General features: G+C 48.1%; 1 protein-coding gene across 1 annotated transcript; it reads right to left on the reverse strand.

Annotated features, from left to right (window-relative positions):
* Nucleotides 1-940: 940 nt before the first annotated feature.
* Nucleotides 941-12253, reverse strand: NR2F1 (nuclear receptor subfamily 2 group F member 1). Its single transcript, XM_032214143.1, is given in 5 exon segments — nt 941-1714; nt 7325-7849; nt 10491-10679; nt 10682-10771; nt 10774-12253. Coding segments are annotated over 5 exon segments (1227 nt in total). The 5' UTR covers nt 10916-12253; the 3' UTR covers nt 941-1433.
* Nucleotides 12254-25632: the final 13379 nt, after the last annotated feature.

Raw genomic sequence — 25632 nt, forward strand, 5'->3', positions numbered from 1 at the left:
CTGGAGACCAGATCATCAAGGAATCCTTCTCTGAAAGGACCCAGAAACCTGAAGCCACACTGATATTGGGCTGTGCCATGTGTGAGGGAGTTTAAGACCCATAAAAATATTTAACCTCGACAAAGATAGTCCAAAGGCAATCTCCCTCCTCCCACCCTAACCTTCACATGCAGCATTCCCATTGGTATTCCGGATTATGCACACAGAAGGGCTCAAAGCTATGAGGCTATTAAAGGGATTCTCCAACTTTTTCTATTTCGTCAGCTTCAGTCTCTACCCTTGTAAAATCAAACCAATTGGCGTGGGAATGCCTAGAGACACAGGCATCTTACTAGACCCCAGGTTTAACCTGTTATCCCCATTCCCACCCCTTGAAAGTCTTGAGGGAAGCTGCAAACCAAGGGTTGGTGTGGAGAGGGAAAGTAGGACTCCCAACTCCATAGACAAGCAAGTGGGGAAGGGAACTCAAAGGAGCACAGATTAAGGGGAGGGCAGCGGGACTCCAGGTCCTTCAGGGTGTTCTTGCCTTTTGTTCTTTTTGCTAAATTCTTTTATTTGTGTTTAAATTCTCACTTCAATTTTTTAATTCTTGAAGAACAGCTTCAACAACATATATCGCACTCATTATAAGAAGCAAAGGGTTATATCAAAAATTATTAGTATAGAATCACAGGAAGCCTGGTTTGGAACCAGAAAAAAATACAAAACAGATATAGATACATACACACAGAACAATTCCTTGTTTTTTTTAATAATTATTTGGAAAACGTTATTTCCCCTTCCCTAGATTTTTGTTTCTTGTGTTGGTTTATCTTCTCTCCTTTTTATGCGCATAACGATGTTTTTAAATTTTACAAAAAAAGTGAAAATAAAGACTAATATTTACAAAATGAAGAGCAATGTTCGTGGTCAGTGTTTCCCCGTGGGTCCCCCTCCGTTCCCCTCCCCTCCTCGTTCGGTTCGGCTTCAGTTTCCTTTCTGAAAACTGGGTTTGCTGTACACTTGATCCCCATTTCGGTCCGTGATCAATCCAGGAAAATCCATCTCATCCTCTTCCTCCTCCTCTTTCCTCTCTTTCTGGGGGGTGGGCGGGCGGGCAGTACAATGAGAAAAATCCCTTCGGTCTTTGCTTTTTTTTTTTGTTCCTTCGTTTTAAAAAGTCTCCCACCTCGGGGTCGCCGTTGGTTCCAACACAGGCGAGCTGCCCCCTTTTTTGGCCACCGCCGCCGCGCTGGAGTTGCCAGCCTCCGCCAGTCTTTCCTTCAAGACGAGGTCTCCGGGCTCCCGGCCGTGGGGAAGTGGGGCGTTTTGGGTCCCTTTCTTTGCTCTCTCTCTCTCTCCTCGGGACCCCCCCTTTTTCTGGCCGCTCAGCCGCAAGGCCCGTGGCGGGTCGCTAAGCGGGGCTGGTGGGGGGGGGGAGGCCAGGGACTGCTCTAGGAACACTGGATCGACATGTAAGGCCAGTTGAAGCTGCTGCCGGAGAGCAGCATGTCTCGGATGAGCGTCTCGATGGGGGTTTTACCTACCAAGCGGACGAAGAAGAGCTGCTCGATGACCGACGAGGAGACGGTGCGCAGGGAAGGCAGCCGGAGGAGCAGCTTGCCGAAGCGGCTGGGCTGGTTGGGGTATTGGCTGCGCACGTATTCCTCCAGGGCGCACTGCGATTTCTCCTGCAGGCTCTCAATGTGCGCCGCGTCCGACAGGCCACAGGCATCTGTCCGGCCATCAGGAGAAGCAGCGGGGGCGAAAGGGAGAGAGACAGCAGGGCAAGAGGGTTAGCGAGGGCCTGGACATCCCGGCTAGCCGGCAGCTCGCACCCCACCCAACACCCTCCTCTCCCGACAGGAGACCCCCGGGGAACCCGGACAGCCATTCCCCGGGACCTTCTTCACCTGACTGGCCTCTCTTAAAAATAAAAGGGGGCAGAGGGGATCGGAGATCCGTTTTCGGCGCGGCAACCACGCGGCTGCAGACGCCAGGAGGGGCCCAGGCCTCGCTTCCTTCCCCGAGTTGCATCCTATTGTTAGCCGGTGGACACGCGCACTTTCCCTCCCTGGCGTAGAGAGCGAGAGCGAGGGAAGGGAGGGAGGGAGTCCGCCAGGCCCGCCAGCTGTGCGTGGAGGGTGGGGGGGGAGAGTGGGGAGGAAATCCTTCGTGGACAGACTCCCAAGGACGCCTTACGCCCCCCTCCTCCGGCGCGTCCTTCCACACTCGAGGGAAAGGCTCCCGGGTGGGCTGAATGAGGCCAGGTACGGCAGATGAGGGAACCGAACCTGGCTAGGCTAGGATCCCGAGCCTGCTCTGGCACGAAAGGCAGCCGCCTCCATTTCCTGAAGGGGGGGGGAGACGAGGAAGGCTGAGACAGACAGAGAGAGAGAGAGAGAGAGAGAGAGAAGGCGAGGTAGACTAAGCAGCGCCCTCGCTTTGTCTCCGGATCGAGAGGCGATCGCGGAGCCGTTGAAATGTGGCGGCGCTCTTGGAAGCCGGATAATCATTGCCGGGAAAATGGCTCGGCTCCCGGCCCTCCCCTTCCCTCTCCCCCCGCTTTGCGCTAAGAAGGCCGCTTCTTCGTCTTCTGCAGCTGCTCTCGCTCGCCTTCACAAAGCTGCGCCGCCTGCCCGGCCCGAGCTGGGAGGCTGCGGCTAGAGCCGAAGAAGGAGGCCTCCAGAGAGTCGGGAAAGTGCCCAGCTTCAATTTTCTTGCATCTCCCTCCCTCCTTCCGCGTAGGGTTAAAAAAAAAGAAGAGAGAGAGAGGGCCCGAGGTAGCCAGCTCTCCTTCCTAATAGCTTTCCGACTGCTTCCCTTTTATTATTATTAACATCTCTTTTATTCATTAAACATGAAGCTCAGTCAAATGAACATTTTAAAATGCGTCACAAATACCATTGACTGGTGCTAATGGTTGATACGGGTTGCTACCAGCGTCCTAGGTGGTATATTATTATTATTATTATTATTATTATTATTATTATTATTATTATTATTATATTATTATTAAAACAGGGAGAGAGAGAAAAACAAGAGTGGAAGGAAAAGAAGCGAGGGGAGGGAGGGAAGAAGCCACCTGCGCATAAGCGGCGGGTGCTTCGGGCAGGGAAGCGGGGAGCCGCTGTCGTCTGCCTTGTTCAGATTCGTAACTTGTTTTCTTCTATCAATAATAAATATTTCAAAACATCATGATCACAAAGCAGCCGTCAACTAGCAGGGCGGTTTAGCGGAGATCAAAGCAGCTTTTGAGATGGATGTGAGGATGTGTGTGTGTGTGTGTATGCGCGCGCGTGTGTGTATGTAGGTATGAATGTATTAAATCTGGGGGAGGGTCCCCTAAGCAGAGCTTAAAAGTGTAGCACCTTAGAAAAAGGCAATGAAAAATTATTTGCACAATTCTTTCTGAGCTGTTGTTTTAGCTGGCCTTGCCTGTGACTTTGGTGACAGGCCCGGGCCTTTCAAAAGATTGCCAGGCACCTTCATGCCCACGCTTCTGGCCTCAAGCGAAAATAGAAATAAACCAAGCCATAATTCAAACGCTTCTGAGGAAAAGACCTCGCTGACCCCAGCTACAGACTAAGGAGCGCTTAGATGTACAATTACGCCCGACTGTTGTGCTAATCCACGCTTTTGCCTTAAATGCAGTGATCATTTGCAACATCTAAAATCAGAGGAGGAGGTGCAGGGAGAAAAAAGAGAGTGAGAATGTGAGTGAGAGAGAGAGAGAGAGAGGAAAGGAGGGAGGGAAGGAGGGAGATTGCAATACACAGACGTCATGCAACAGAGACCTGCCCTTATTTGTGGTCCATTATAGTGAAGAGTCACTATCTTCTTTAGCTGTGACTAAGAGATCTTCCTCCTCTTACACCCTCTAGCTTCTACTCCCCCTCTTTGCCACGTTGCCCTTTTCCACCAGGGTCTTCAGTTTCAGGCAACTTCTAAATAAGGCAGGATGAAAGGGTCTAGTTGCCTCAGCAATCTCTTTGGAGGCTCCCTGCCCTATTCTCTGGATTGGTGAAATATTTTTTCTGCTTCTGCTTTCTCCAGCTTGAGGCCACCACTGGGATTGTGAGAAAAGAGCATCGACAAAGCTCCCCTCCCCTTCTCCTTAATATATCCAACAGATGCTTAATAAAACATATCTTCTGTTATTTTCTCTCCCCCCCCCTTTCTTCTTCTTCTTCAAGCTGTACTCCTACCTAGTGCATGAGGGGTGGGCTTTGAATTTACTTGGCACCCCTCGCACTCAAGGTAATTCTCTCCTCCCCAGCAAACATGTCTGGATCTAGGGGATGCTTTTCGACCAGACAACCTGAAAATTAATTAAACAATCTGGGCTATCTGATCGATCAGCTGATTGAGTTGAGATGAAATAGTAGACCAAAGAAGGAGAGTGATGCCTATTCGCCTCCTTTAGCTTACTTTGCAGATAAAAAAGAAAGGAGAGGAGGGTACTAGGAAGGCAGAAGGTGATGGATGTAGAAACTATGTTTATTCATTTTTTTATAATTTCCCCTGCAGTCAGTATTTCTTGGTATTTTCCTTTCCAATCAATGGCAGAGAAACTATATAAGTAAATAAAAAATGACTACATAGCAGATGTCAACCAGCTTTTGTTATTAGGTGGAGCATATTTTACCTAATGCACCCAGGAGCCTTACGTGTTCAAAAAAAATTAAAAAATACTGTTGGCAAATGAAAACATTTTGTTATTGCCTAGGAAATAGATTTATACATCTGACCTGCTCTGATATTTCTGTGGGTAATATTACCTATATAATTCCAAATTGTAGAGCGATATGCCCTCCCATGTGTTAATTAAAAATAGATTTGCTAAGGAAATTAGCATAGTGGTGTGAAAAGTCAACATGTTGGGGTTAGTTTTAAGGTGCTGTTTAGATTCAGGTTAGTCTCCAAACTTCTTAGGGGTGAACAAAAATATTCTGAAGTCCAAATGATTGTGATCAAACAAATAAATAATATATATATAAGAAACTCACTAATCTCCAAGCAGGCTTAAACACTGATCTCTCATCTAAAAAACCCAATGATTTTGAAGCGAGACTTATTTTACATTTAGGATCAGATTGCTGAGTTAAGCCTCTGGGACCAGGTGGCTAAAAATGTTTTTTCCATCCATCAAAGTTTGCTTAAAAAGTTGGATGGCTTGATGAAAGATTTGCCATCAATTACCTTCTGGCCAGCAATCAAAACAAGATTAGCCCAAGTGGAAATGAGTGTATATAAAAACTGAAAGGAGAGGGCAGTTGGAAGTGGGGAAATGTGGGGGTGGATTGGAAAGGACCATTAAAGGGGTTATGCTGGAAAATGCTATTCCAGCAGACCCATTGTACCAATAGAATAATTATGAACAATTTAACATTGCAGTTTACTCCCCCGAAAAATATAGCAATCATATCTGTTTATTAAATCAGCCAGGTAAGCCTGGGCCTTGAGGATTTGAGAAAATGGAGGGGGATGGGCATCAGGCCTTTTAATCTGGAGACCATTTCAGTGAAGCCTTTTTAAACAGCCAGCTTTGTTTACCTTTCTGGTATAAAAAGCTGCTGTTTTAAAACTCATCTGAATATTTCTGCCCTTTGTCCAGTCCTTCGCCTGTCTCCAAAGGAATAAATGGGTTAAGAACAAGTATGGGGAGCTGCAGTTAAAATCACCCTGAAAAATGCCAGCAGGATCCCTTTTTGTCAGTTGTGAAAAAACATGTTTCCGCCACCAAAAAAACACAAAAAACAGGCCAAAGATAAATGCGGCCCAAACTTGTCTTCTAAGGCTGCTTCATAAATCTCCCCCATTTGTTTTAAGATCTGCACTTGATCCTCTTGCAAAGAAAAGAGTCCTCACTCCCAGCCCTGCATTTGCAGCCAGAGGAACAAGGGGGGGCAGTCACAGTCCACCTCTCTGAGCACTGCGCATACCAATGAGTCCCCATCTAAATAAATTATCCAGTGTTCAAATCGATATTAATACCATGTTTGCTACATTACAGTTTTGCACAAATTTAAGAGTTGTCTGGCCAGAGTGTAAATACTATTTCTCAGGCACGTGAGGCTAGAAATATTGATAGATTCTTCCTCTCAATCAGAAATTTCAGCAAGTCCGGCCAATGAAATCTTTTGTATATTGCTTGGCTTCAGGTTTAAGGGGAAATTTAATAGTACTAAAGCACAGCAAAAGAATTTAAAAACAACAACAGCACAACTATTTCCATGAACTTTCAATCTCACACAATCCTACTTAGGAGTAAATTCTGCTGCATTGGGGGCATTTATTTTTGAGCATGCGATTTTCCTGTGCAGAGTGCAAATTTAACTCACAGGCAGCCATATCTTCCTAACCCAAAGGCCATCTTGTATATTTTATCCATAAATCTTCGATTTTGTTGAGATATGGCTCAACCGGGTTTGCAATAATAAAAAGATGTCTGAATTTTTATAGACTTCAACCAGAGCACTTCAAAGGTGAGGTTAATATCCTCTTTTGCAAAGTTAATTTGAGCCATCTATCATAAACAAAATTGTGGACCAGCACATTATCCATCCCTGTTTCTAATTTAATTGAGGGGGGTGTTGCAGCTAATCTGTTAGTATTGGTATAGAGTTGCCTTGTGTGTTTCTATGTATTTTTCCCCTGGGAAAAAGAACTTGGAGATGAGAAACTACAGAAACTAGAGAAAGCAAAAGGGTTTGGAGATGGGGGAGAAAGAGAATAAAAATCTAGAGTGAAACCTTGAGAAAAAGGCGAGAAAATATCTCTGCAAATCTTGGGGTGAGCTCTCTCTCTCCACTTTTTAAGCAGCAAAGGAGTGAAGGGGGGGGATTTTTGGCCTTCAAGTCAATTTTTACCTGCTCCTCTGATCACAGCAATTGGAATTATGAACAGTTTCTAGTAAAGGGCGAGGGGGAAATCACAGAGCAATAAAGCCTTAATGTGGAGGATTTCTTGTATCTCTGCCTTCCTATTCAATAAGCTCTGGTGAAAAACCTTGGCCAGGGGTTTAAACCTCCTCTCTTTTTCTCTCTTTTTCTCACACATTTTAATTTACTCCCTGCTTGGAAGCCAAACTCCAGCCAAGGCAGCCGCAGCAGCCCTTCGGCCTTCGCGTTGCCAATTTCACTGCAGAACCTATAGTTAGGAAGCTACCCCAGCCCACGTCCACCACCTCGTGAGGCCTGCTAGGCCCCAGCGAGGTTTGGCTCCCACACAGCCTGGCGGCGGGGAGCTGTCTCTGCCTTTGCCTTCGAGGGCCTGATTCGCCTCCTCCAGCCTTCCCACCTTCCTCCAGCCTTCCTAGCCCAGCCCGGCCCGGCCCACTGACCTGAGGTGAAGAGGACGATGGCTTTGAGGCAGCTGTATTCGGCGGAATCGACGTGCAGGGCCTTGAGCTTCTCCACCTGCTCCTGGAAGATGCGGATGTGGTCCATGAAGGCCACCACACGGTCGGCGGACATGGGCGAGGCGTGGAGTCCGGCAGCGGCCAGGAGCGGGGCCACGTGCAGCGGCATGGAGCACTGGGCGGCATTGAGGACGAAGAGCTCGCTCCAGGTGAGGCGCAACAGGGCCACCTGGTCGGTGATCTGCAGGTCTGGGAAGAAGGGGATGTTGCGGGCCCACTCGACGGCGCTGAAGAGCAGCCGCGCCGCCAGCTCGCAGATGTTCTCGCCCATGATGTTGTTGGGCTGCATGCACTGGCTGCCATAGCGCGACGTCGGGTAAGGCTCGGCTCGCAGCAGCAGCGAGATGTAGCCCGACAGGTAGCAGTGGCCGTTCAGCGGATCGCCGTTGGTCAGCGCGTACTGGCCCGGGTTCGGCTGGCTCGGAGGCATCCTTCCTCGCTGAACCGCTGACGAAAAGAGAGGAGAGAGAGAGAAAAGGAGAGGAAATGTGCATCCGGCAGCCTGGGCAAACCCCAGCCCTCCAGGCAGCCCCTCGCCCCGCGCTAAGGCGAAAGCAGCAGCAGCAGCAGCAGCAGCCGAAGCAACGCGCGCGCCCGTGTGCACACACACTCACTCACAAGCGCGCTCCTTCTGACATACGCAAATACACACACACACACAAATTCGAAGGTATGGGTATGGGTAATGCGGCAGACACACAGGCACAGACATACACAATGTAAGCCCCCCCCTCCCCTCCCGCAACCTTGCATTGTTGTGCAAATGGGGACGACCAGATGCTCTGCAAGGGAGGTTGTCTTTTATTCCCCCCTCCAGCAAGAAGAAGATGAGGATGAGGATGAGAGAGAGAAGAAGAAGAAGAAGAAGAAGAAGAGAAGAAGAAAGAAGAAGAAGAAGAAGAAGAGAAGAAGAAGACGAAGAAGAAGGTGGTAGTGGTACGAATAAAAGCACAAGCTTTTCAAAGCTGCCTCTGCCAACGCTTAAAAAAAACACACAATATCTGGTCCCACCTGCAAAATGTTCCCGCTTCGTCTTTCCAGAGACCCAGTGAGACATTCTGAGTCCTCTTGAGCCCAGTCAGTGCTCAAAGTTGTTGCGGTTGCAAAATACCATCCAGCTAAACCTCCCCTTTATTTGCCAGTCCGGAATCGCACAATAAGGCTACCAAACTGGGAAGGGGGAGCGGGGGTCAGGGAGAGCTCTCCTTAGCCTTTGAAAGCTACTCTTGCCTTATCAGGTCCCAGTTCCACTAAACACATACACATCACACACACACACACACAGGCAAGCCTCTGCCCAATTTAAATGGAACACTCTGTATTTAAAAGGATGGGGTGGGGTGGGTGGGGGGGTTGTTACTGTTAAAAGAGATGAATTAAAATAAATTGTGAACTTACAGAAGCCAAACATGAGCGGCAAGGAAAGAAGGATGACACTAAGCCTTTAACTGTATGGTTCCAGAAAGCACCAACTTGCTACTGCTTTGGCCAGTGAAGACAAACATTTGCAACTGTGCAGCATGCACAACACATACTACGTACACACACGCCTGCACGTAGTACTCGAATGCCATGGATGCATTCACTGTCCCAAATGTAAGCTGTGTTTGGATTTATTTAAAGCTGAACAAAGTTTGTGTATGTGTGTAAGGGCGTAAGTGTGTCGATCTACTAATCCGAGGCCAAAAAATTCTAACTTGAGACTTATAAAAATGAAGGTGACAAGGTGAAGAGAGGGCCTCTCCTGAATATTTTACCCCCCTCCAGTTAATACTTTCTCTTTCACACCATTGTATATTTTAATCATTTTAAATCTGGGTATTTCTGCCTTGCTGTCAGAACCTCACTTCGATTTCTGTTACTATAGTTTAGATTTCCAAAGCTGCAGCTGTGCATTTCAAGCACAGTTCAAAAATAGTGGCACATTTTATCTCCTTCATATATTTTTGTACTGATTAATTTCTAGTTATGTTTCTTCAAGATGTCTTTCCTGACAAAAGCTGGCTGAAGTTACAAATGAAGTCATCAGTGGACAGTTTAAAAAAAATAATTTTTTTTTGCTAGGGCACAAGGGAGAAAGTAGTTTAACATTTTTTTAAAAATTTTCGCTGCAGAAAATGAATTATTGGATCAATTTGACACTTAGGGCATTTTAAATCAGAGCTTGCCTATATTGCAGTAAACCTAGGCGAAGGAAAAATAAAAAGTAGGTGGAAACATATTATAAAATAAAGGGGGGGGAAGAACCTTGCTATTACAGCTCTGGAAGTATTTGTGTTTGTTTTCAAACATTGACCAGCACAATCCAGAAAGAAGCTATGCTTTATGGTAACACAGCAGCAGCAACAACAACACAACAACAACAAACACAGCAATCATTGACTTGGGGTGGTTTGCAACTGGTAAGTACCACTGTATTTAAGAGACAATGGGGTTTCCTAGGGAAATGAAATGAAGAGAACACAGAGGATTGTGATTGGTGAAATGACAAAAGGTTTTTTTAAAAAAAAGCAGAACACATTCACAAACTTTCCTCCCAAAGCACGGGGGGAGGGGGGAAGGAATTTGGGCAAAGGCCAGATGTTGGGAAACGAGAAGTAGCTAGCAGGTGAGGTAGACGGCAGAAAGTAGCAACACAAGCGGCACAATTCACACAGACAGACAGAAGCACGCACAGCCTTGAAACACATTTTCGAGGAAGTTTGACTCGTCTGAAGTTAGGATTCCCATCCAACCACCCCATTCCCATTTTAATAGGAATTAGAAATCGTGAAACGGGGCAGGGGAAGCCAGCATGGAAAAAAAGGCTGCTTATTTCTCCTTTTCCTCCTTCCTCAGTTCCGAATCACAACCACTATTATTTTTTTAAAAAAAGGCAGGCATGGGGAGAGGCAGAGTCGACTCATACGCTCGGTAGCCTTGGGTGATGACATTAATAGTAATAATAATAAGAGGACTAATAATCTGCGGATGGAGCGGGGAGCTGCGTTGTGTGGGGGGAGGGCAGCAGGTCTCCCCTTCCCTCTCCGGGACCCGCTCCTCCACACACCCCGCCTGGAGTTTAGAATAGGGAGGAAATCATATTCACCTTCCCTCCTCATGCCCACTTTGAGGCACTTCTTCAGGCGGCAGTATTGGCACTGGTTGCGGTGGTGCTGGTCGATGGGACAGTTCCGATTGGCCCGGCAAGTGTACGTTAAGTTCCTGCGGACGCTCCGCTTGAAGAAACTTTTGCAGCCCTCGCAGGTGAACTGCCCGTAGTGCTTCCCGCTGGACTGTCGCCGCAGACCACTCGATGTGCTGCTGTTGCTGCTGGGCTCTGGCCGGAGCTCTGCTGCTGCTGGCCCTTGTCGCCCGGCGTGGAGGGGCGCCCGGCTGGCTCGGCGTTTGCGGCGTGTGGGGGGCCGCCGAGGCCCCTTGCTGCGGATCCCGGCCCGGCTGAGCTGCTCCGGTGGGGCCGCCCCCGGCCACGTCCTCTTGCGCATCTCGCCAGCTGCTAACTACCATTGCCATATCTCAGGGCCCGCGGAGGAAAAAAAAACCGGGGGGGGGGCTCCGCCGGGAAAAGGCCGGGAGAGGAGGGGGGGTTCGGGCTGGGTGGGGGAGGGGGGTGGTGGGGGAGAAGGAGGCTTCTCGGGCCGGGGTGGGGTGGGTGGGGGAGCAGAAGCGAAGGCTCAGGACTCCTCCTGCTTGGCTGCTGCTGCTGCTGCTGCTACGGCCGCCGCTGCCTGCTCTCTCGGCTGGTTGCTTTCCGCTGCTCTCCCCTCCTGCCCTGCCCCCCGCCTGTCCTCCTTCCTGCCTTCCTCCTCCTCTCCGCCTCGCCTTCCCCGCTCCCGCGTTTTCCCTCTCCCCGTCTCGAATTCGGGGTGATTCCCTGGGAGAGGGCGTGGGATTCCAGCGAGCTTTCAAGGCTTTCTCGGCGTTCTTTTCCCCCCCAATGCTCCGGGGAGCGTTTCTCTGCCGCCCGGCCAGAGCCTTTCCTCCTCTCCTCCTCCTCTTTCCTTCCCTCCAGAAACGCGTCCTTTCTCAAGTTGCAAAACCAAGCGGGGCGAGGAAGCGGGCGGTGGGGAAAGGCATTCAGGAGGGTCACCCTGGGGAGGAGAGGGAGCGGGGGGAGGAGGAGGAGGACAGGGAGGAAGAAGGAGGGAAGGAGGAAGAGGAGGCGATGGGCTCGTCCGACCCAGTCCGGGCCGGCCACAGCCCGTACCGTCCGAGCGGGTTAGCAGCTCGAACCGCGGGCGGAGAGAGGCAGGAAGCCGAGAGGAAGAAGAAGACCGCCAGGAGGCTGCCTCTGCCGCGCGCCGCCTCCTCCTCCGCCGCCTCCGCCTCTGTCTCTGTCGCCGCCGCCGCTGCTGTTAGGAAGACTGCCGATGCTGCGGCCGCCTCCGCGCCGCCGCCACTGCCTCCTCCGCCACCGTTCGGTGCCGGGGCCCGACCGGGGGTGTCGCCGCGCTGGATCGCGCTGGTCCCCGCCGCGAGCCTGGGAACGGAGGGAGGCCGGCGAGGAAGCGGCCGAGGAGAAGCTGCCGCTCAGGGCGCGCGGGTGTCCGGGGGCCAGGTCCAAGGCAGCGCCGCGTCGTCAGCCATTCAGCAGAGGCGCTTCGGGAAGCTCCGGGGACGCCGAGAAGGAGGAGCGCGGAGGCCAGCGCCGAGTTGAGGAGGCACTTTGGGGCTCTCTTGCCGCCGCCGCCGTTTCTTTGCAGTCCCTCGGCTCCTGCCGCCGCCGCTTCTTTCTTCCACGGCTCTCTCGTCTCTCAGTCCTCCTTCCGCTTTTAATTTCGGGGGAAATCTAGCAAGGCCGAGCCAGCAGCTTCGCTTTCGCCCGGCGGACGGAGGATCCCCAGCCAAGTGCCGACGACGCCAAAAAGCGAACATGAGAGAGAAGCGAAGATTACACGCGCGGGAGGGGAGGGAAAAGCCAAAGGAGAGCGAGCGAGCGAGCAATCCAAGTAGGTCGAATAATAAACTTTCCTGGCGCTTCCCTCGCTCGCGCTTCTCGCCTTCTTTCTATTCCGTGCTGGTGGCAAATAATCACCGGAGATCGCCCGAGAAAACCGTCTCTCTCTCTCGCTCCGCTCGACCTTCCTTCGTTCCTTCGCCTCTATTCTACTTCCTTCTTTTGCCTTCCTTTTTTCTCCTTTTCTTTTTCTCAGGAAATAATCAGAGGGGAGAAGAAGGAAAAAAAACAGGCACAAAACCTCAGCAGCAAGGCTACAAAAGCCTCCCCCAAATAGTATAAAAAAAAGTTAAAAACCGAACGATATAAGATTTAAAAAGGCGGTACCCTTTGCTCTTTTCTATTCTTTTCTTTGTGGTCTTGTTCTTTGTCTTTTTTCTCTTCTCTCCTTTCCTCTGTAAGTTTCCTCTCTCTAGTCTCGTGGAGAAGGAAGCGAAAGGTCAAAGAAAAGAAGGGTGGAAAAAGAGAGAAGGAGAAGAAGAGAAGCAGATAAAAGGGGGGGAGGACATCAACTAATAGATATGCAAGAAACGCGAGCGAGAGAGAGAGGTGAGAGGAGAGGGAGAGAGAGAGAGAGAGAGGGCACAGAGAGAGAGGAGAGCGAGGGAGGGAGAGAGAGAACCAAAAATGAATGCGTTTCAACGGGAGATAGCAGAGCAATGTTCCGAAAGGGAGATCTGCGCGATGTCTGTATATAGTGAACTTTGAATACTATTGAACTGACAGTTTCTATGGAGATCGCTGCCTTATATGGAGCTCATGTAAAGGAGCCAAGAGAGGGCTGCTGGCAACTGATAATCAAAGGCGACTGACTGGTCAGAGCCTGAAGTGGGGGGAGAGAAAATGGGAGGCTAAGGTTAGCCAAGCCTCCTTCACTCCATTGGCTGAGTCCTCATCTCTCTTGTGCTCTTCCCTCTCGCTTTCGCTCCCCCCGCCTTTATTCTTTGTACCTATGCCTAAGATAGGGGAGGGACGAGGGGGAGGGAGGAGGAAGAGGGAGGGGGGATTCTACTGACAAGCACAATTTAAACTGAGATCGCCCTGCTAGGCTATTTACTTTGAGACCTGATTGTATGGGGTGTCTAGGGTCACACACAGACGCACACGCACGAGAAAAGAAAGGAAGAGGGGGGGGGAAAAGAGAGGGGGGGGGTAGGCAGAAAAGAGGAATTAAAAGGAAATATTTTGGTCATCCGAAACAGTTTTTTTAAAAAAAAATTAGTTTCTCTGTGTCTCTTTGGTTCCTTACTTTCCTGCCTAAAACACCCTTTTAGGAATTGCAGGGCTTGGATGGATTCCATTGTTTATGGCTGCGAGATGGCTAAGGAGAACCAAGGGAAGTAGATATTTTAAATATATAATCTATACATGTGTGGTTCCATAGGTACAATCTGACACGTTTCTCCTCTTTTCTCTTCCGATAATTTGCTTCTTTGGACTCGTTTTAAATGCCCCCCCCCGTTGTTTTGTTCTTTTCCTGCGTTGCTCACGCCAAGATGAATTTCCTAATCGGAAAGCAGCATATCATTTCATTGGGAGATCTCACTCTGTCGCTTTTTTAAAAAATTTTACTGCTTAACTTATAATAGGTTGGTATTTTACGTTAAATCCTCATGGCACCATCCCATCCATAATATTTTTGCTGTCTACCTGAGGACCAGTGTTGCAAAGGAAAGTTCAAGTAAGAGAGAGAGGGGGGGATGTTTAGAGGAGTGTATCCTGGGAACAGTGCTGTCTGTATGTGTGGGACGTGTGCGTCTGTGTGTGTGTGTTGAGGCGGGTGGAGGACAGTTCTCCTCCATTGCTAATGGAATCGCTGAATCGTGCTGCCATTAGCGAAAGGAAGACGAGAGAGAGAGAAGAGGATGAGAGAGAGAGCGGAGAGAGAGGGAGGAGAGAGGTGAGAGAGGAGAGAGGAGAGGGAGTGGAGGAGGACGGACGGAGGGAGAGAGAGAGAGAGAGAGAGAGAGAGAGAGAGGAGAGAGAGAGGAGGAGAGGAGAGAGAAGAGACGCGGGTGTGTGTGTTCAAACTGCAGTCTATATCGCCTCCCCCCCTTGGTTTGTGGTAAAAAACCCCAGCGGCTTCTACGGATCAGGGTGATTGTGAAGCATCTTATTTGTCCCTTTAATCCAAAGGGAAAGAAAGGCTGAGAGGGTTAAAATATTTGTTTCATAGGGATAGCGAATATATATATTATTTTTATTAACGTCCAAGAGGTTATACTCTCAGTGCTCCGATCGAACCTTTCAATATTTCCCCACCTTCCCAACTTCTATAAAGTTCTAAGGCCAGAAGGCAAGGGATTCCTGAGATAAGTACGGATTTTTTTTTTTTTGCCGAGATGCAAAAAGTTGTATCGGGTGGGTGACTCGGGTGTCCCTTGCTAGTTCAAAGTGCAGGAGCTCAGATGCAAAGGGGCGCTTTCTGGAGCCAACAGGCATTCGCAATTTGGTGGTGGGAATAATGAAGGGTGGCTCCCCCTCTCCAACCCCCCCCCCGGCGCGCCGCAATCAGGTTTCCCTGCCAAGCGTTCTATTGTAGGCTGCATTGATAAAAAGGGTGTTATTGAAAATGCAAACACGCGGGCTTTCCCAACCCCCCCCCCACCGCCTCGCTCCCTCTTTTCCAATAAAGTCTCGGTCCTGTATTATGGTGGTCGCTGAAAAAGGTGAAAGGAAAATAAGATTAAAATCTCTAACAGGCACACAGCACACACTCCCACCACCGGTCACCACCCACACCCCAGTTCTGTAGTGTGGTATCATCTAAGATTTTACTCCGGACTGCGGAGAGACGGAGGGGAAAAAAAAGAGGCAGAGCAAGAGAAAAGCGGAGAGGGAGGAGAGAAAGGGGGGAGGAGCGGGGAGAAAGAAGAAGAAGAAAGAAGAAGCCAGCAGAGGAAGCCTGCGAGAGCCCAGCCAGCCTTGGGCGAGGTTTCTTCGGAGTCCGGACCCTCGGCTGGCAGGCAGCAGCCCTGGCCCGTCTAAAGGCAAGTAGATTTGCTCTTTGCTGTCCCCCTGTTTTCTGACAAAGTTAACCCTGGGGAGCAGCAGCTGCTTTGAGCTGAGATTCTCTCCCGCTTCCTCCCTCCCCGCCCCGCTTCCTCCTTTGACAAGAGTTCAACCGAAGCAGCAACAACTTGGACAGGGGAACTTTTAAAAATCTCTCTCCCTCCCTCCCTCCCCCTCCCTCTCTCTCTCTCTCCTCTCCCCTCCTCTCTCCCCCACTCCTCTTCTCCGCCTTCCAACACACAGTTTCCGAGCCCGATCCGCTGTTCTTTCTCCCACCATTTAGCTTCTGCCGGACGCTGAACAGAAACATATCCGGCCTGGTTGGGATTTTCCAACCATAAACAGATTGGAAGCTCTCTTTCTCTCTCCCTCTCCCTCTCCCCCCCTCTCCCCCCCCTGTCTTCCCCCTTCTCTCTTGTGTGTATGTGGGGAGCATAGGGAAAACTTAGGGGACAGGCGCTGTGTGCAATACATAAGCTTCCTCGTTATCCCAATCTTCAAAAGAAAAGGCCAAATCTACGGATAGGTTTCCACGAAATTCACCGAACTTTCTCCACCATCCACCCCTCCAAGTAGGAGCCACGCGTGTATGTTTCGCCAGATATATGTGTGCGTTTTCTTAAGAAACACCTTGGTTAGGAGCAGGCGCTTACTCACCTTCCGAGGGGAGTCCTTGGACCCTTTCGGCGGTGGCGGAAGTCTGCCTAGGCGGGGGCTGCGACCAGACCCCCGTCTTCTCGCCGGAGCTTTGCATCTGCCCGGCAGACAGAGCATGCCACTGGGGCCCTGCGGTGTGTGAGCTGAGCTTGCTCGCACTATGATCTTTACCTGCTTGGTTTGTTACTTGATCACCTAATGAAAAGATCGATTGCAGATTGTTTATCTGAGGGAGGGAGACTGTCAACAGATTAGAAGGACAACGGGCGAGATCCACAGAATGAAAAAAGAGAGGCAGGGCAGCGACGAAGGCCTCTCCCCCCACTCCAGCATACAGCCTTTATTAAAAGGAAGGGAGTATGGGTTGCCTTGAAAAGAAGGACAAATAATATCCCAATTATTTGGGTGTAAAGCAATGTGTGGAGTTTTGTCCTTGTCAGAAGGATATCAGATAACAACCCTGTGCAATATCGGCTTTTTTTTTTTAAAAAAAAGAAAATATAGGGTGATTAGTGGCCACTTCAATCGCTTCTTCAAGAAACCTTAAGTTCTGAAATTTGATCCTAAGGAATATCAGTTCAAGTTGGGAAAAAGGAACAGAAGAAATCCTTAAACTATCCACCGGCATTAATTTAGATGGCTCAGATCTAAAAATACTTTATAAATTCATGTGCCCTTTTTTCTTTTACAGAGAGACTGTACAATAATAATAATAAATAATAATAATAATAAATAATAATAATGTATCATATTAAAGTTGCTGGAAAGCCCGTCTAGGCTTTAGGCAAAAATTTAGATCTGATCTAAAAAACAGGAAAGCTCTAAATTGAAGTCCCGGCGAGTTGTATTTACACTGAATTTGCTTTGGTTTCCGTGGTGTTTATTGATATGGAGAATCCCAGTTTGGCCAGTAATGGGTAAATGGTTTAAACAGAAGGAGGTTGTATTTTGGGCATCCAAGGTGCCAGATGACATTTTCAGGTGTGGAGTGTTTTTTCTTTCTTTCTCTTTTTTTAAACGGGGAGAAAAGACATAGAAACTGAAATCAAAGGACATTCATGATATTTTCTGGACATGAGAGAGCAGGGCTGCCGATGCCATAAACCATACGGATGGTGTCCCATGAAATTGTAATGTTTGGGGAATAAAGAGCCGAAGGCTAAGGAAAGAAAAACCTGGGCTGCTTTCTGATACTTCAGATGAGCCGTTCGCATATTTTGATGGGGTATTTATGTGAAAGTAGAGATTCAGGCTGAGCGAATCCTTTGCCACCCGAATCCTTTTCTATGGAAGCACTTAGATCAAGGAAAGGACCTGCGCCGCTTGAAGATGTAGTCCCAAAGACCCCTTCGTGGGAATAGAGCCAACTGAATGCTATGAAACTTAATTCTGAGCAGAACAACAAAAGTTGATGGGTGTAAAAGAAAGACCTCCTTGCACTCTCTTCAGGGCTGGTATACGAAGAGGAGAGATTTACACATTGCCTGGACTACAAGGAAGTGCTGCTGTATACTTTAGGTACAAGTTGTTCAATTATTTCTAAAAGGACAGGGAGGTAGAGAAAAGAAAAGACACCTGACTCCTTCCTCTACTAATTTAAAAATAAAAGCTAAACTATGGAATAAAAAGAAAACATATCTATGTCTAGATACGTTGTTTTCCCCGAAACCAGTTTCTGGTAAAGGCCCAATTTCCCTGAAAATTCATCTGCATTATTCTCGTCCTTTATCATAGATAGGACAGCTTGGCTTGTGCTACGATTTGCTTATCTTGTTAAATCATCCTTATAAGGAAAGCTATCGGGATCTTCGCTTTCCTGAGTGGAGAAAAATATGTTACTTTTTTTAAAAAAAGGAAAGCTGAGCAGCTCACTTCCTATTCTGGTACGAGATCCAGCTGCATTTCGTTAGGACATGACATTTGGGAGCTGCTTTTTAAAGCACACATATGCCATTCCCGTTCTCCATAGATCAACCTTAAAACAAATCCAGAAAGCAAGCCATACGGAAGGCGTGCTTGGAATTCTGTTCTCTTGCTTTCACAGACTTAACAGCCTGCTGGGCCGTTTGAGAGCCCCTGCAAATCAGCTCTCAAAGACTTCGAGGGAGTCTCCCAAGATTGGCTTCCTAGCTTTCGGCTGCCCGGGTCATCAGAGAGCAGATCGAGATGCATTCTCCCTCCAGGGTTTTGTCCAGCACTTCCACTCTACGGGCAAAAGATTAATGGTTGCCTAAACAATTCAGCCCTCGTCCCCACCTCTTTTTAGGTCCGGCCAAGTGCAGAGTGCCCAGCGATGGCCACGGTCTAGATGTTCCTTGCCCAGATCCATTAGTGCCTCTCAGAAGCCTGCGTTAGGCAGAGGAGCCTACCTAGCAAGGTTGTTCCCTCTACCAGCAGAAGTAGGCCTTGGTCACGGGTAAATCCTTTGCTCCTCTGCTACCCGGTTTTCAGTGAAACTGCTTTCCCACCCCAGCTCATTCGAAGACAATGTCGCCTTGCCTGTTTCTCCCTCATTACTTGCAGTCTGTATAAATCTAATTTTGCACATCGCAGATAGCTGCGCCCCTCCCGTCTGAGGACTGTTCTTCTCATTTGAATCTTCCCTCGAAAAGTCTCAAGCAGGTGTTGGCTCCTGTCTATAAATAGCCAGGGGACACCTAGATTTTTTTTTTAAAAAGAGGGGTATCTTCCCTTCCCTTCTTCGTGAAGTGCAACTGATCTGGCCGTCCTTATTGTTTTTACTTGAGAAAATCGGATGTCTGATGACCGATTGGTTCTGTCTTAACTGTTGGGTTTTGAGTTTTTTTAAAAAGAGGAAAAAAAGTCATCAAACAATCTTCTTTTTTTTTGAAAAAAAAAAGGAAGCTGAAATGAATAAAAATTAACCTGCTTTCAGAAAGACTATGGTTATATTTAAGTGGGGATACCTGTTTGTATGCATGGTCTGTATAAATAAGGTGTCCTTGATCACATCCAATATCCGAGTCAGATATATCTTTATTTAGTTCTTGGATACCGGATACTACAAAAGCCATTAGCAATTACTTTCAAACTACTTATTTGGAAGTAAGGAAGCCTGCCAAAATCAATAAGATTCTGCAAACTTGGTGGGAAAAAGATAGCAAGTTTAGAGAAAGTGCCTTTCCCCACCAAAGGAGAGGAAAAACCTGCCTGTTTATTCAAAGCCAAGCCTGAGCTGAGGAGAAGCCTGTGATACTGTCAGCGTTTCACTATTTTGCTTCCCTGGAGACCATCTTCACCAGTTGAAAACTAACATGGGTACCTTCAAAGTTGTTGGAAAAGAAGTATGAAGTCTCAACTGTGGTCGTCCAGCAAGGAGCAGGATCCTTTCCACAAGTTTGTGGCCATCTGGCCTACCAACTCAGGCCATTCCCGGGGTTTGATGTGGCCTAGGGGGGCAACAGGGAGCCAGGCTCTGACTCAGAGAGAAGCACCTGAAGGGTGGAAACAAGAGGTGTCTGCTACACTGAGCTCAAAGGGGCACCAAGTCCTTGTCTAGCGCAATCCCTGGGAATTCCTTGCGGCTTCTCCCTGGGAACGGTCCCCATTACTCCACTCCTCCCTTCCCCCTTCAAGGGAGAATGACCCCCAAGAAAGTTAGTGTAGGATAGTATCCCCATAGATTTTCCATCAGGCAACGTTGGTCAATTCCCGAGAGAGGAAAACTCCTTCTTGGCCCTCTGAAAAAGTTAAAGTTCACTTTTGGGTGAACCAAAGGACCCACAACTTAACTCTTTCTCCTATTAAACCAAGTCCCTCCCCACCCCCTGGATTTCTCACCCTATAAAAATTTCGAGGCCTGATATTTACTACAGTATTGGTGCAAAGCTGCGGTGAGCTTTGAGTGGAAGGAGAAAGGAACGAGGGGGGAATGGCCAGTTTGGAAAGCAGGGTGGGAAACAACATCTTGTTCAGGAGACCAAAGGCAAGGCCGGATCTTCGGAGGCACCGCAGGCTCCGGGCCTGATTTGAGTTGCGGCCGGTAAGAGAGGTTTTGGGGAATAGGAGCCGGGAATCAGCGCTTTTCGTCTCCCAGCCGGACCGTCGCCCCCAAACCATTTACCTAGAAGACTAAAGTGGCTGGCTCGTCTCGCGGACATTTTATCTGTTAGGTCGCTCAGGAGCCTGATTAAGGGACGCTTCCCTTTCGTGGCCTTCGGAGTCAAAGTGAAATTGAAGGGCAGGGAAAGGGAGAAAACCCCACTTGGGGCAAAGTGAGAAACTTGGCGTTTCTTTATTTTGCTGAAATGCGCTGAAGTGATGCAAGGTGGAGTTTGGAAAAGGGAGGCGTCCAAGAAACTCAGCTGGACTTCTTGTGCACGATTACACTATATCCACACACACCCGACCCCGCCAGCTCACCCTAGGCTTGCTGGACATAATAAATCGCGTTTTTCCCCCTTAGACTGTCAGGGCCAAGATATGTTTATTACGGGCGGACTACCGAGGGGGAGGGGGAGGGAAAGAGTCGGGCGGGTGGGCGCGGGAGGGACGGAAGGGAGCACTGGGAGAAGTCAGTGAAACCAGCCACCCAAACAGACCATGAAGAATCGCACCACACTGAAGCAGGCTAAGGTGTGTGTGTGTGTGTGTGTGTGTGTGTGTGTGACAGAAAGTATTCTAAAGGTCCTGGCGAATTGGGGGTGAGGAACAGAGGGCTCGTCTTTATTGTCAGCCCCTTGCAAAGAGGCTCCTAGAACTGAAAGGGCAAAAAAGAGGGAGGGGACTCCTTTGTCCCAGCTGATCCTTAGCTATTCTGGGGGCTCAGGTTGGTGTGAAAAAGACGAAGAGGTCACTTGAAGCGCCCTTTTATCTATTCCTCTTTTTCTCTTGGATCAGCAGTTTTGAATAGGCATCTCCTAATTGCTCTTCACAGAAGGAAAGGGACCAGGCCAGGCAGGGAGAAACTGGGTTGCCCCAAGTGCTCCTAGGAGGCAAGAGGAAGGGTTGGGCTCCTGCAGTAGGTCCTCCAGCCTTCCCAGGTTCCTGGCCTTGCACTACATTCACACAACGCTGGCATTCCGAGATTGGATCTTTTAAATAAGGACCCTTGCACCATTATTGGAAAGAATCACAGGAGAATTCCTGCAGGGATGCTTTTTACCATGCTCCCCATTTGGGGGGGGGGGCAGAAGCTGGATTGAGGTCAGGAGGCCTGGCCTCATCGACGGGAGGAGTTGGTGGTGGCTGCAGAGCCTCTGGCTGCCACCTGGCTGACCTCTGCTCCCTTCCCCAAAGTGCTCAGATTAACCTAACGTTGGGACAGGCCCTCCAGGATGTCCTCCATGATTTCCTAGCTTGCTTACTGCTTTGCCCTTATCTACCTGTGTGAGATCAGTGTGTCTTTTATTGCTAGACTGTTAATGGATAGGCTGAATCTTAACAAGGATTCTGTGCCTCAGAAGGTGGCTCTTCTACCCTTACTAGTGTAAGAGCCATAAGTTATAGGCTTTGGCTGCAAGAGGCAGTATGGCCCCTCCACTTTTCTTAGCCATCAGGCACGGACATAGGCTTTGTTGATAAGGCCACGCATTTCCAACTCAATCCACGGTTCTGTCCTTCCCGACTTTCCCAGTTTAACTGGACAGCAGTCGGGTTGAGAGCCCCCCCCCCCCCGCCTCCATTCATCCATTTGGCACATTCCTGCTGCATGCCTCTGCAGCTTCCAGAGCTGAGTGGCTGCCTTACCACACAACCCCAGCTTGGCTTTGGCCCAGGGTAGACAAAAGCCCATTGGTTCCATGCCACAGAAAGTGGCATTAAAGCCAGTGCAGGAGTCCAGTTAGTGGTCCCAAGCAGGCCTTGGTTATTCCTTCCAGTCTCTTTGCATGCATTTGTATGAGTATGGGGACACACACACACACAAAACAGACGTTTCCTCGAAGACCCTCTTCATATTTTGTATCTTGAGGAAAAAATGGGTCAGATGCAGCTGCTCTTTATTCTCTCTTTCATTTTGACCCTCCCCCCAACCACTACTAAACACAACTATAACTGTGCTAACTGGTCCGAGTAATTCCTGGTTGAACTTTTTTTTTTTGTTTTTTCAGCTCCCTTAATCACTCATTTGTCACCAAGAAAATGACCTGCTACGTATTTAACTAGAATACCTGATTTATTTTGATGTAGTTGCTTTGGGCTAGAGGCGAGAATCCGTCCCACGTAATCCCCCAATTTGAAGTTAAACATTGGAACAAGAGGAGGGGGTGGGGGGGGGGTTCCTAAAAAAACTGAAAGTTTGAGGGAGCGGTTAAATCTTGCCTATGTGACTAAACTGACCGGCGTTTGTGTCTCGGATGGCTGAGGGAAATGTAGCTTTTAACAAAAGCTGTAGCAAGTGATGAATGTTTGGGAATTACCAAGCCTTTCAGTTCTCTGAGGGAAATAAACTCTGTCTCTTGAGTGTGTGAAGGGAATGGGAATTGCTACAGAGTGGGGGCAGAAAGCAAGGAAAGAGACAAATTAAGATCCGGATTTTGCACAAGTTTACACCTGATTCGATGAAATGAATAAATAAACCTCAAACTGGCTAGTTTGGGTGTAGTAGTTTAGCAAGACTAATTGCAGACAATGGAGCTGAAATGACTTTTCCAATTAGCTGCCTGGTTGGAGTTTAGTTGGAGGAACTGTCAGCTTCCACCGATGGGTAATTGCTTATTGCTCAACAAACTATCATCTATTTAGAACATATGTGCTAATTACTATGGATGGGCGTTTGGGAGTGAGAGAGAGGGAAAAAGACAGTGTGGAGAGGGAGACCATAAATCTATTGGCACTGGGGGGGGGGGGAAGTCCAGGGGGCTGCTGAGCAGTGAAACTCCCTCCCTCCGGAGGGATGAAGGCTCTTGATGAGATGGTGGTCATCTTCCCCCCCCCCCCCCCAGGACCACACTGGGAATCGGTTCAACAGACTGTCCCCATACTGGGAATCAAAGCAAACAGACCATCCAAGCAGTGTCACCCTAAGTGCTTCCTTTAAATCCTTTTAATTCTCTTGAAGTGACAAAGCAGGCAGACTGCTCTCCCCGTTTCAGCTACATTTGGGGTGGGGAGTGGGGGGATGTCAACACTGAGGAGGACAATTGTGCTGTATGTTAGAGATCAATTTCAGCTGCAGACATCTGGGCTCCCTGGAAGGAGTGGTGGGGACCAGAAGTTCCCCCTTCTATTGCACCCCGTTGTCTTTTGCCCCATCCTAAAATCTTCACTTAGAAATGAATTATTCTGGGAAATGAAATCTGTTTTCACCTACTTAAACTTTGCTTATGTCACAATTTCACAACTAAAACGGCTTCATTTGAAACGGTGGGTGGAGGGGGCAAGCTAAGAAAGGGTCAACATTGATCCCCCCGTTTTAGAATCACTGTAAGGTTTTTGTTTTTTAAGGGTAAGAAAGGGGACCAAAAAAAATACACGTCTTGGAAGTTGAAATGGGTAAGGAAGATCTCCAGGAAGCCTGGAAGAAGTATGTGGTACTCCAAGCATCGCACTGTTGTTTCGCAGATTTGGTCTGTTCAGGGAGTCCGCTGGAATAAAGGGTGCTGGATGTAGGAGAGGATCTGAGGTGGAAGAGATGATAAAAGGACTAAGATGGAGATTTCCTTTATTTTCTTAGTTTGCCAGCTTAGTTTGTTTATTCATTTTTTAAATAAGGGAGCGTCCATTCTTTTCACTTTTTGAGTAAAGAATGAACTCAGAAAGTGAAAAGAATGGGCGCTCCCTTTCAAGCACACTGATAATCCCCAGTTGTTGTTTTTTTTAAAAAATAAATAATAAATTTTGGGCATCTCTCCCATACTTGTTCTGACCTATGGACAGAAAAGGAAGGAAAATGTGGGAAGAAATAATAAGATATACAAATAAAATAAAAAGACGGCAAACAGAAAGACGCATATTTTCCAAAACTAAAATTTAAGACCAGATTGGAAAGACATGTGTATCCATTAGAAGAAGATACCTGTCTTTGGATTCCTGGTACCTTACGACTAATTCCCAGAGACAAGTCAGTGCCAAAAGTGTGAGTTGATTTTGGCCATTCCCTTTTCCCTTGTCAGTAAATAATAGTTTGCAAAACAGCTTTCAAGAGAGAGAGGGAGGGAGGGGAGGGAGGGAGGGAGGGAGGGAGGGAGGGAGAGAAGAGAGAGAGAGAGAGAGAGAGAGAGAGAGAGAGAGAGAGAGAGAGAGAGAGAGAGAGAGAAACAAAAGGGTGGCATGTGGGGAAGGAGAGATAAAATAACTGCCTAGGTTAGCATCTTGCCAGAACTTTTTATTTAGATTTACATGTATCTATCAGCTCTGGCTAGCATATTGCTCTTCACTCCAGCCCTTCACCTCTGAACTTTTCAAGTATCATAACTGTTCCTGGTATACTAAATAATAGGCTTTGCAAGGGATTTGGTCAGGAAGCGATCAAGATCCAGAACTCCATTGTTAGCTGTCCTCTGGGCTCTTCTAAGCAAGATGTGACACCTCCCTGAAATGGGACACCTCTCTTTTGAGCTCAGAGTGGCTGTTAACAGCAGCCCTAATTTCTCAGAGAGACTGAAACGATCCTAGAAGGCATTTTCCAGAAGCCCCCCCCTCCTTGCAGTGTCAGGGCAATTGGGAGAAATGCCTTTTGGACAGAGAGTCTTCCCAGACAACAGGGGGTCACAGTGGCCCTGTGGGCGGTGTGTACAACGGGAGTGAGAGAATTTGATTCTGTACTTGATGCGCTTGACATCAACTGGGGGAAACTGGTTCCGTGGTGACCTTTATCTATAAAGCATCAAAGATGGAAACGATAGACTGGGGAGTGTGAGGCTTGCATTAGCCAACAACTAGGAATGGGACTGCTAACAGAGGGAAACCATGAGAAACTTGGCGGAAGCGCTTAGAAACAATCCTTTCCCAGCAGCCAAGGTGGGGTTGTCATTCTCTGAGCTCCACTGTAAGGAAAATAATAAGAATCAACCTTAAGGAGAGTCGCATTTATTTCTCTCTTTTCAAGTATGCCGGATTCTTTTATTGTGTTCACTTTTGCAGAAGTCTCTGGGAAACGGGGAAAGGCTGGTAGGGAGGCTCTGCCCATTTTGCGGTTCCATTTCTCTGCATCTGGAATGAGTTGATGATCTCGAACAGTATTTCCCACCAAGACTGAGAAGCACTGGTCTAGAAGAATGAAATATGAATTATAGACACCTAATTTGTTTGCAGTTGCAAAGTGGCCAAAAGCACAAATTTCTGTGCAAATTACATATTATTTCCCTCTGCCTGAACTTATAACCCTTTCCGTTTAAATCAGTGGTACTCCCTTTCCTATAAAGCATATAGCAGGTTTATTGGTTTACAACTGTGTATATTTCCAATACTGATAGCGTGATTTGAACTGGCTGTGTATCTATTTTTCTGTTTCTCTGAGGGATCCTAGATAAGGCAAGTAGGTGTGTGGTTCTAAATATGCAAGAGTTTATTAAATAGCAGACAGATATTCCTAAAATCTCAAGTGCAAGATCTGCCACATTTTTCTCGCAGTCACATTAATTGCCCAGGCACACCTTTCCATGCAGGGTGATACGTGAAAGTACTTTATCTCCAAATTTCA

The sequence above is a fragment of the Thamnophis elegans genome, chromosome 3 (assembly GCF_009769535.1).
Source record: "Thamnophis elegans isolate rThaEle1 chromosome 3, rThaEle1.pri, whole genome shotgun sequence".
NCBI lineage: Eukaryota > Metazoa > Chordata > Lepidosauria > Squamata > Colubridae > Thamnophis > Thamnophis elegans.